This window comes from Hesperophylax consimilis, chromosome 18 (assembly GCF_061612785.1).
Source record: "Hesperophylax consimilis isolate HC1 chromosome 18, BYU_Hcon_1.0, whole genome shotgun sequence".
Lineage (NCBI taxonomy): Eukaryota > Metazoa > Arthropoda > Insecta > Trichoptera > Limnephilidae > Hesperophylax > Hesperophylax consimilis.
This window is the reverse complement of record NC_142853.1, coordinates 33188214-33200705: the sequence shown is the minus strand read 5'-3', so window position 1 is coordinate 33200705 and position 12492 is coordinate 33188214. Positions and strand designations below refer to the sequence as shown.

The 12492-nt window shown below is 33.5% G+C and overlaps 1 protein-coding gene across 1 annotated transcript in view; it reads left to right on the top strand.

The window, feature by feature from the left end:
* Positions 1-11161, top strand: part of LOC149415693 (uncharacterized) — a 30047-nt gene extending 18886 nt beyond the window's left edge. Inside the window, exon 2 of the mRNA XM_089642528.1 lies at positions 9695-11161. Coding sequence (XP_089498654.1) covers positions 9903-10607 — 705 coding nt within the window. The 5' untranslated portion in view covers positions 9695-9902 and the 3' untranslated portion in view covers positions 10608-11161. The remainder of the gene's footprint in view (positions 1-9694) is intronic.
* The last annotated feature ends 1331 nt before the right edge of the window (positions 11162-12492 follow it).

The window sequence follows — 12492 nt, the reverse complement described above, 5'->3', positions numbered from 1 at the left end:
ATTTTACTGCTCATATGTTTAATGCACAGTATTGTACGCTATTACTAATCCATTGTATTGTATGCGCGCGCTGCTTTGACAGTTTGCTTTGAGCTTGAATACTGAAGTCTAATTCTTATTGAATATTATTAACCTGCGATTTACTTTTTAATCATAATTTAAATAAATAAAAATGAATCCCAAAAGTAAAATGGATACTTCGCCAACGTTTTCTAAATGATAATAGTGAATTGTGTGGTTGTATAATTGAATCATTCTTGCGAAAAAGTTTCGTGTTTCGGCCATTTGCGGAAAAAAAACTTATTCTTGATACTGGAAATATTGAGTTATGGAGCTTAATAGATTTATGGAGATAATTTTAGACGGTACCTAATTGTATATTGTTCGTGGGCTAGCGCCTAGATGTGCATGTTTTATATCAAGTACGCAGTAAGTACGAGTATAAACATTTGATGTCCAGCATCCCTTCTACAAAAAGTCACCGACCGCCACTGATGTACAACCGAATTTAGAACTTTTAATGTAATCGTTGGCGATCTTATTGTCATTTCAATGTATTCTTACGTCTAAAACTCTGTTTCATTATTAAAAAGTACTCAAATGGATTGCTTGAAAATTTTAACAATTCATCAAATTTTAAAAGAAATATTCAGTTTCTTGTGATAGTTCTATTAAAGTCCTGTTTTTATTTGATCATAATAGAACTTTCACAGAACTTAAACATTTCAATTATTATTTTTTAGATTTGATAAATTCTGTGAAACAGTGGTATATTATAAATAACGAGATTTAAAAGTTATATTAGCTGCAGTCTGTAATCTCTGATAATACGCGACGAGATTGCTAATTACATCTTCAGTACAATACTTGGTGTGTGTTACGCTAAGTTTTTGCTTGCATCTTTCTTATTTAGCAGGTTGAGGAAAATAATATACATTCGTATGGGAACAAGGAAAATTATGAGTGAAACGATATTATTTCTTGGGAAAAAGCAATACCCAGAATGAATATGTTGGAAATTATGGCTAGTTGATTGACAGAAATGAAATACACACATAGGTTAAGGCTCTGTTTATTACAGTTCGAAAAGAATAAGGTTTGTTTAAACACCAATTATATGGGAGCTGGTTAATATTTATATATGATTATATTTAATAGGCGGAAGCAAAATTATTTATTAATGCTTGACTTATTTAAAATAGAGTAAAAATCTCTAGACAACAAATGTCGCAAGTAGCATTTAAAGAAACCTTGTTAAAAAAATCCTGGCATGTTAAGTAACAAAACCAGTTGTTTTTAAAAATAATTTGCGAAACTTTCGAGAATTTCATGTAGTTTATTGCTTTTTCAACTCGACAAATGTACGGAAATTATTTCCAAAAATTATTTTTAACCCTCCGATAGGCAATGTGGCTTGGCCAGGCCATTTTTATTTTCAAAAGTGATTTTTTTTTTTACTTTTTAACAAACGGTATCAATATACTGTACAACTAGGCGAGCTGCTTCGAATGGTGCTATTGCCGATGAGTTTCATGTATTTGGTAGAATTACAACAAAATTAAGACATAAACTTCAATGACTGTACTAAATGGCCTAGACAGGCCATCGCATATGGTATCAAGGTCTGGTGGGTATGGGATTCGGATACCAACTACCTGCTCAGACGTCAAATTTACACCGGAAAAATTCCAGATTCTGATCGTGAAGTGAATCGGGGTGAACGAGTGGTGTTGGAAGTAGTTGACAAGTATTAGTATCGCTAAACCAACCGACCAGTATACTGCAATAACTTTTTCTCATCATTCGATTTGGCCAGAATTATAATGTAAAAAGGACTTGCCATCGTTGGCATTATACGAGCAAACTAACGTTTGTCCTGTTATATACACTTATACAACATATTGACAAGTTCATGTACACTATTTGAATACCTGCCTTTATCTAAAACTAGTTTAATAGCTCACACCTCTGATACGGCCAGGCGAAGCCACATTTACCATCCTAAGGGTGTAATAGTATGTTGGTCGTCGGAGGGTTAAGAGCTTAAAGTGTTCAAGGGAAGTGTGATATGTCTGTGGAAATTCGGAATACGGGGTCTTGATGCCCAGTAGTAAGATTAAAATAATCGCAGCAGCGAAAATCATCGAAACAATCTATACAAATGTTCTCTTCCCTAATAATAAATTATATTCTTCATCTCGTCCATCTTTTATGAGTATGATGCTAAATTCCTCCAAACAGCGTGTACGCGTCATTTATATTCAGTTATAGGATCGGGAAAGTGGGTTTTTTTCATTATTGCTGTATCGAGGTTTTTTAATTAATAATTTCATATAATATAAATAGATTTATAAAGAGAGAATACAAAATGTTCTCTTTGCATTCAAAATTTTACCGTATACCAAGCTCCGACACGTCCATGTTTTCAAACGGACGATATTTATTTAAACAATTTTGTCTAAAAATATATTAGCTTCTTATGAAATGGTAATACAAAGTTGATAAGAAAAAAAACCATCAGCAAATTGTTGCTATTTTTGCCTTCATCTGCCTTCAAAAACATTATTTAATTTAGGGAAGTCTGCGTTAAAAAACAGCGAATCTATTTGAAATCTAATGTTAAGTTTGAATTTTTTGATGACATTATTTCGTTTAGACCCGGAGAAAAATGAGCATTGCTAATTTATTAAGAATCTCTTCAAATTATTGGTGATCCGGTTTAAAACGGGATTGCAGGTCTTACGAATGAATTAACAGGTTTCCTGGTAAGCTTTTAGTAAATTACGAATATACTTGTATTACCAGGATATGTGTTCCACCTACAGCAAATTATTACCCCTTGTGTCCCAAGTATTGATGCATATAGGTACCTACAGCAAATTTTAACCCCTTTTGTCAAGTGTATTGATGCATATACATACCTACAGCAAATTTTAACCCCTTGTGTCCCGTGTATTAATGTATATAGGAACCTAAAGCAAATTTTAACCCTATGTGTCCCGTGTATTGATGTATATAGTTCATAAAGCAAATTTTAACCCATTGTGTCCCGTGTATTGATGTATATAGGTACCTAAAGCAAATTTTAACTCCTTGTGTCCCGTGTATTGATGTATATAGGTATCTACAGCATAATTTTAACCCCTTGTGTCCCGTATATTGCTGCATTTAGGTACCTACAGCACATTTTAACGCTTTTGTCCCACATATTGATGTATATGGGTACCTTCAGCAAATTTTAATCCCTTGTGTCCCGTTTATTGATGCATATAGGTAAGTAATGCAAATTTTTACCCTTATTTTCTTTTCGGATATATTGATACTCCATTCATCTCTCACGCATTCACGATTTCTCAATCACACGCAATGTTTCCCCAACGAGGGTCGTAATAAAGCCACTGAATTCACTGTAGAACTCTATCGGTATACTGTATTTAACCGAACCACAAATAAACAACAGTGTAACTGAACAGTCACTAAACGTCACATAAAATTAAATATTACTTATCCTTACTGTCGCGCAGTGAAAGAAAAAACGCTCTTACATTCTCCGTGTTAATTATATATTCATTTCAGAGTCGGCAATCGAAAGTATAATGTTACCAACATCGCTGAGCTGCAGCCGGCCCGCTGAGCGTGAGCGTGCCCGTACTTAGCCGCCCACTTAGACCCCCACTTAGCCAAGCTTGCTCCTAAACACCGGAGATTATTTTAAACCATTTTTCAACAACCAAAGCCCACGGCTGATGTTAAAATTATGTTATTTTGATCGTAGTACACCTCCGCTAAATTTGTTCATCTTCCGGTGAATGTAATATTTTTTTATGAATCTCAAATTCACGGACATTAAAATTGAATATATTTTCTTTTTAGAATTGTCTCGACCAAATCTAATCATTAATTTATATTGCCCATTAGTTGTGTTTATTTTGCATTTATTATAAATGGACTTAATCGACGTATTCATATTGATTATTAATAATTTTACTGTCGATTTCATTTAAAACGGTGGAAAAATCAAGATTATTTTAAATAAATAATGAAATAAAGTGTTAAATTGGTTATCGAATGAGGTTTAAAAGTAATCGGATTGAATACGATTATCGGGTCAAAAAAACTATTTTCCAAAGTAGGTAGGAACTTTTTTTTATTAGACATAAAATCGTTTTTGTGAAAAAACAATGACTGTACCTACGACATTTATGACGACTACGTATGTAGACATTTTGCAATTGGGGGCGTCGCTATCTTAGATTCCGTGCATACCTGAAATACATGCATACACCTCGTGTGAAAAAAATACTCATTTTGCCACCCGCACTAAAAATGTTGTAAATCAACACAATTATTATCCGAGCGACACAATTGTAACGTTCGATTAGTTGTAATATACGATTAACTGTAACATAAGATAATTTTACAGCATTCGATTATATGTAACATTCGATTAAATGTAACATTCGATTAAATGTAACATTCGATTAAATGTAACATTCGATTATATGTAACATTCGATTATTTATAACATTCGAATATCAGTAAGATTCTATTATAAATAATATTCGTTTTTTTTAAATTCTACGGTTACAGCCACCATTTGGGTGAATTTTAAAGTTGATCACAATAAGTATCCTAAATGTTGAACATAATTTAGATAGTACCCAAAGTAATAAATTTCAACAACTAAATAAATTTTATGTTACTGGTCCTTATTCGTTTTACGCCCAGCAGTGGGACAGAAGTCACAAGCTGTTACTATTTGGCAACATTGTAATACTATCTACCAGTGAATATTATTTGTATGACAAGAAACCTAATATATTAGGAGAATATTGATATATTTGCCATCATTGTGTAGGTAAGAACTGATATTAATTTTCGATGTCAAATAAGCTCACAAAATGGCAAAGAAACAAGATTAAGTAAACGTTAGATTAAATATGTATGCTAAACAAATATTGATGCAACTAGGTAAGGTTAGGTCGAATAAAAATGTATTATTTGAAATAATCACGCCAATTGCATTAGGTAATTATGCCCTGTTGTGCTTTCTCCTTTATCCAACGTTTCGGACAGCATTATAGTGTTCGTCATCAGGGAAGATGTGCAGCACGATAAATGCGCAGCACGGTATCACTTCTACGAGTATGTATATAAATAAAAAAAATTGACATCAATCATTTCATCAAGTGTATTTTATCTATATATTTGCCCTGAAATAGACTTTGTAAGTTTGTCCGAAATGTTGGCTAAAGCGGGAAGCAGCTCGAAACACGATAATAACCCAGAAATTAATCACGAAAAAATATGCTTAACACATTTTGAAGTAATCAAATTAATATCTTAGCATTAATTATCTTATTAATTCGATTCTTACACAACCGTTTACAGTAATAAATTAATTCATCCTAGACTTGTAGAAAAGTCGATAGATGTTGCACATTAAAATAAAAAAATTAAAATGGATACATTTATTCAAGAAACTGCCCATATTGCAGTGATCGGATAACTCTTCAAAATGACAATTCAACACACCTATAAAAAGTGTTATAAAGTTATGAAAAGTGATGAAACAAAAACTAGGTTAAATAGGGTATATATGCAACTATTCAATCTGGTTTTTATTTCATTAATTTTTAATGACTATATACCACCTTTAAAAGTTGTGTTGAATACCCTATATTGTATATAGCTCGGGTAGAATCGTGCAATCATACATAAAGAAAGCAGCCATTAAAAAATGAACTTTAAGAAAACGAAGATAATGTTGGTAGCTCTAATAGTTCCATGATAAATCAACACATGGACAATTCAACACACCTTTAAATAGTGATATGAAGTCATTAGAAACGATGAAAAAAAATTAAACCTAACATAACCTTACCTACTTAACCCAGTTAATAAAGTTTTTGTTTCATCACTTTCCATGACTTTATATAAATTTTTAAATGTGTGATGAATTATCATTTTGATGATTTATCCGATCACCAGCTCTAATAGCTCAGTAGTGGAGCAAGGCTGAAGTCCTGGGTTCAATTCCTAGATGCGACCGAATCTTTTCTGTTTCACATCTTTCGTTTGGGATTCGTTAATATTGTCTTCAATTATTAAAAAATGAATTGCCTTAATTTTCTACACTGTACCCAGATAATTTGGATTTGATAACTTGTAGGTACACAAAAAGGGTTGAATCATGGAAAGCAAAGTTGTTATTTTAATAAAAAAAATAATAATTTACAATCGGTATATTATATTATTTTAATTTTAACTTTAGCGCTTTACTAATATTTCAACCTAATGCTATTATAGCACATTGTGGTGATCTCAACTGCACTACTTTGTGTGAACTGGTTCCAGTTTTTAGTACTTCTGGTAGAGATTTAGTAAGTGTTCTTTGAGTAATTCTGGATACTTAATAATACAGAGTTTTATTTATTTATTAATTTTTTAAAAACATGACATATTACATATTACAGTGATCTTTGGCTGTCCGACTAGGAGATTACCTGTTTTAGGACAGTAATGTAGACAGTTTTGGTACACTATTTATTGTCACACTTATGGTACAAGTTAACTGGTAGAATCTCACTGGTAGAAAAAAAATAATACCAAAGCAGACATACCAATTTATACATATACTATCTCTTTCATACACGAATGTCTCTTCCATACATTTAGATATACGTTCATTACATCACATGAGATTATAATATAATTTTTATTAAATTATAAAATCTCGAAACCCATTATAAATCTAGGCTAATCAGTCAATCAATTTGCTAAATTCATTACTGTGGCTAGCCATGATTACTGATTATTATTTGTCTCGGTGCATTCACACCAGATACATTCATCATTAGACATAAGACGTATAACCTGTCACACGCTCGACGGCCTTGTAAACATCGTAAAGGAGATATCACTTCTGACACCAGTTTTTTTTTAAATATAAAACTACGTTTTTCTTGTAGTTGGTCTCCTGGCGCGGTCTGTGCTCCTGATAAACGTATCGAATATCATCACGTTTCTTTTAGTGTTATAATGAAATGAATATAAAATACATGGTGTTTTCTATTGGTACCGTAATATGGGACGTTTTTTGAGTCGGTGGGCGACTATGATCATTGTGTATCTGCAATAATTCTGGTTACCACTCAGGAAACATTGACACTTAAATTAGTTAGTACTATGCCGTATTGCGCTACCTCCTTCTTTAGCCAACGTTTTAGATAGCATTGCAGTGTCCATCATCAGGGCAGATGTGTAATCTAGGGTTGTGGTGAAATGTGAGCTAATGTGATACTGAGCTAAGCTGAGTAGCTCTTGGTATCTGGTAATTGACGGCTACACCAAAACTAATCGCTGAAAACCACTTTAAAATTTTATGTTAATGTCAGCTCTTAGAGGGTTGGAGCTAGCATCTTATCTAGCTATCGCATCTTCATACTTAAGCACACACACATCTGCCCTGATGATGGACGCTGTAATGGTGACCAAAACGTTGGCTAAAGAAGGAGGTAGAGCAACACGGCATAGTACCCCAAAAACAAATGACTTTAATACTTTTGGCCGTGAAAATCTTAAATCATTCATCACAAAGGTGGTTTTAAAATTTTTTCTTTCCCTTTTACATTTCGGAATGGTCACGTCATTGATGATCAAATGTTGAAGAAAAAATATTTTTAGAACCGATATTGTATTTCACACTTAAAATTTCACTCCTCCGTCACTCCTACTCATCCAATATTAACAGCCGATAAATTACCTCTGAAAATGTTTATCTCGATTAAATATTGTGTTGTTTATAAATTTATGGCTCAGCATTGTTGCTAAGCGGTGGGAATTTTAAATTCTAACTGGTATTTATTTGGAATCTCACTGAATGTAATGTTTTCCTGGATTCATAAACTTATTGGTAATAAAATACCTTTAAAAATAATTATATTTCATCAAAAATATTAATTTTGGTTGTCTGTGATGTGCGTTAGTTATTCCTGCAGGAAATCTGGTTCAATTAACTTAATTTTGCTGTGAATTTAGTATCAATTTCATAATTTAGATCTGATTGCTTAGAATTCATACAAGCGATAAAGTACCTACCTATAACATAATATTTTTAAAAGAAAATTATTTTGATTGCCATTTTCAAAATTGGAACTGATTTCTCGAGAATTAAGATTATTTATGCATTCGCTAGTATTATTTGTGCATTCGGTGTTTCTATATTTTTTAAGTCGTCTTCGAAGACATGGCACGATCAAGTGAATCAGATACTCGAGTCGGGCCATATCAAGAGTCAGAATAATAGAAGAGTATGTATGATGTATGAATGTGTATGAGGCAAGAAGTGTGTGCCAAGACCGAGTTGTTTGGCGGTCCGTCCTCTCTGCCTACCCCTGCGGAGAAACGGCGTGATGGTTAGTTAGTCTTCAACGGATCCTATTATCTATGTTCATAAATATTATTTCTTTATACGCTTATGCGTATTGTATTTACATTCAATACGCTTTTATTAAATACACTAAATCTCAAGGTCAAAAATATATCCATCAAGCAATTACAAATACAACGTTAATGAAAAAAAAACTTCCAATACTATGGTACTAAACTCTATAACAATGTCCCACTCTCATTTGAAACTCACAACAGTATTATAAAATTTAAATTACAAATAAAAACTGGACACACAATATAGGGAGATCAGAAATAATAAATCAGACTGAAACCGAAACCACGCACTAAAAAAACACCACGTAATATAATTATTTTTCATATTTGTAATAAGCATTTACTTTGTGGCTCGTCGTAATTTACAGTAAAGATATAAAAATTTGTTTTAGACCACTTTAATTTTAAGTACACTCTACCGGTTTCGGAAGCACCCTTCCTTCGTCAGAGAATATTAAAACTGATTTTAGTTTTAGTTTTAATACTCTCCTGACGAAGGAAGGGTGCTTCCGAAACCATTAGAGTGTAATTAAAATTAAAGTGGTCTAAAATATATTTACATATTTTTATGGTATATTTATTTTTATTTCAGACAAAACCATACATAATTTACTATCCACACTATAAAATTTTCATAATACATTTTTAAATCTTCAGCACGGGAGATCCCATTGAGGATATATTTATCTCTATTTGTTACAAAAATGGAAGATAATAAAACTTGTATTATTATTATTAATTTAATATGAATATTCGTTTTATTTAACTGAATATTTAATAACTGATGTTTATTACTGAAACGATCTACTTTGGCTATAAAACCACTTCAGGACAGCCAAATGTTCTAGAAAATATAAAAAGTTGATGCCAATATGGGTTTCATTGAAGAAATGATACCGGCCAATATTGGTATGAAGTTTTAAAAATATAATAAAGAACAAATGAATGTAGATAATCTGGCCATTTTTTTCTGTTCCTATTCATCCTAAATTATTTCAAATAGTTTTTAAATTCAGAATACTTCTTCCAGGTTATTTCTCTACTGATACCATGATTTTTGGCACTAATCGTTTGGCATTCTTTCAGCATGGCCAACCCCATTACAGCCATGAACTTCTTACAAGATTATGTTTATTTTCCTATCCAAATAATACCAAACGAAGAACTACCGAGATTTACAATTTGTCTCTGATTTAGTAACGCTGTAAAATATTCACATTCTTAACAATATTTCTCTTTGTTTCAGATTGGACCACAAACACCTTCACAACGTGAGAAGAATCCAGAAAATAGTGTCTGAAATAATTCTAAATATGGTTGTGAAAAATGGAGGACCGGTATAGCCTTCCAGTATTGTGAATTTTAAAAGATAACATATCTTTTAAAGGTGAATTTCGTTAGGAACCTAAAGAGATTTCAAATATTTTTAAGTAAGTTATGCATAAATCCTAATCATGGATCACATGATGATGCAGTTTAGTTTTAAGGGACAACGTCTCTTCCCCGATGCCAACAATAATGGTAAAAGAGGCAGAGACAGTGGAACCAAGAACGCTGAGAAATACCAACTCCGTCCTAGAGGAAGGGCGAGAGAAGGACGAACAGCAACAGCGAGACAGATCAAGGACGAGAAACAAAGTCAAGCCAGGCCGAGACCCGCTCCACTAAGCAAATACAGAAGAAAGACAGCAAACGCTAGAGAAAGAAGTAGAATGCGGGAAATTAACCAAGCTTTTGAAGCTTTGAGAAGATGTGTACCCAACTGGGCAGCAGCCCCAACTACTCCTCAAGGAGAAAAGCTCACCAAAATAACAACACTTAGACTAGCAATGAGGTATATAGGCTCTCTTACTCAAGCACTGAGAGACCCACCCTTGTTCCATCACGAGTTTGACAACTTGCTTGATTCAGATGAGAGCAGAAACACATGCAGTCCTCAAACGTTACTGAGTTCTGATTCTTCGTTGAGTCCCGATTTGGGATTACCTGACAGTCCTTTCATGTCTTCTCCTGAGTCATATAGTCCAATGCTTACGTCTCCTGATCTACCAGAATCCTGCCTTTCTCCTCTGGACTTCGACAGTCCATCCTTGCTGCACGATGCCTTCACGGACCCGTCACTCACAGCTGAAACATTCAGCGAATACTTTCTAACATGACAGTGCAAAACTGAATTAGTTTCTGGACAAAAAGTGTGCATTTTTACCAATTTTATACGGCACTTGCCGTATTGTGTAAAAAACAATATATTTGTAAAAAAGAATTTTATTTGAGATTATTTATTTTATCGCTATCATTTGTCATGTTTTATTGTCGATAGTTTTAAATGTTAATGCGAAACTTACCTACGAGAATTGTGCCTTCGAATATTATATTTCAATGAATGAACGCATGAAAGTGAATTTGAATAACGATAGAATGAGTGTTATGGGCCAGCGTGGGCTGTCACCTGTGTATTATTGTGACAGTGTGTTGGTAGCAGAGACAATAAAATGTATATTTTTTATGAATGAATAAAATATGAATGACGTGACTTGTGATTCGACGTAATGATTAATTGATTGCGTGTGCGGTATTATGTAAGGAACAAAATATCAATTATTTTAATCTATGGAGTAAGTAGGTACCTTCCTACTCGCTTTTAAAACAGGCGTACCTACTTATCTGTACGATATTATTCTGATAAGTGTTTTACAAGTATTTTTTTTAATATTTAGAGCTTGAAAAAATTTCCACTACATACTTAAAACGTACTGACTGGGATATCAGATGTGGGTTTACGTAATAAAATCAAAATCCTTGTATTTAATTTATTAGAATGGCTTATAAACCTCATTGTAATATTTAATCATTGAAGAACATAATATTAACAAATAATCTCGATGAAACATGAAAACAGAAAAAGACAAAGAAAATAAAAAGGGTAACGATCGCAACTGAAAATCGAACCCAGAACCACTTTGGGAGGCGGGTATGGGTACCGCCCCCCCGTGGCATCATTAGTGGGATTACCAATCCCTCTGCCATAGGTCACTCCAAGTGGTTCGCTATATTTGGTGACTTAGTAGGAGTGCCCGGGTTCATGGAGTGAGAATTGTCTATGTCTTGGCGGCGGATGCGTTTGCTCACCGACTGTGTGGCAGGTCGGATTTAGAGATACCGGTTGAAGGAGATCTTTTTACCACTCCAACGGGACTCTCTCGACCTATCGATTCAAACGTCTATCACTCTTGGACACACTGTCCCCGGGGTTCCTACCCACTCCGCTTACCCTTTTCCTTCCCAGATCTTCCCCTCCTTCCTTTCCTGCAAACCAAAAACCCCGCACACAGCATCATCATAGATGAATTAGGCCCTGAGGAAAACTACATTGCCCAGAGACTCCTGTGTGGATCTAATGAGAACATCTGTCTTGCCGGGACAACACTACATATTGAGCTACTGAGGTCACGTGTTACTGAGATTTCTTATTATAATGTTCTTCAATGAAAGAATCTTTGTTTCTTTTGCTACGCAATTTACAAAACGAATTAACGTATAATATACTTCTAGAATTTTAGTGATCAGTGATCGCAAAAAGTATATAGTAAGGAGATCCCAGTGAGTATATCATTATCTCCATTGTTACAAAAAAGAAGATAATAAAACACGTATTATTATGATGACCGATGTTGTATTTATTCTGTTCTTACAAATGTGTTTGATTCCACGTGTAAGACAATACTTTTAAAAATGTATCATCGTATTTCGCCTACAGCAATTTATTTGTTCAGATCAACCTTCAGACACGTCGTGCGTTTGAATATTTAAATAATCCAATATTTAAGGAGGAAAATACCCACTCTATTCAAGAACATGCCATTTAGATTGAGGTATCAATCAAATCATTACAATTGTTGCACCATTGAGTTAAAGCTGTATGTAAATCTGGCATATGTAAATCACCAATTAAACCAAACTCATTTGTCCATAAATGCTGTCTCAACATCGACTCAATTTCATTCTGATATGTTAAAGTGTAATAATTCTTTGATTTGCATTTGA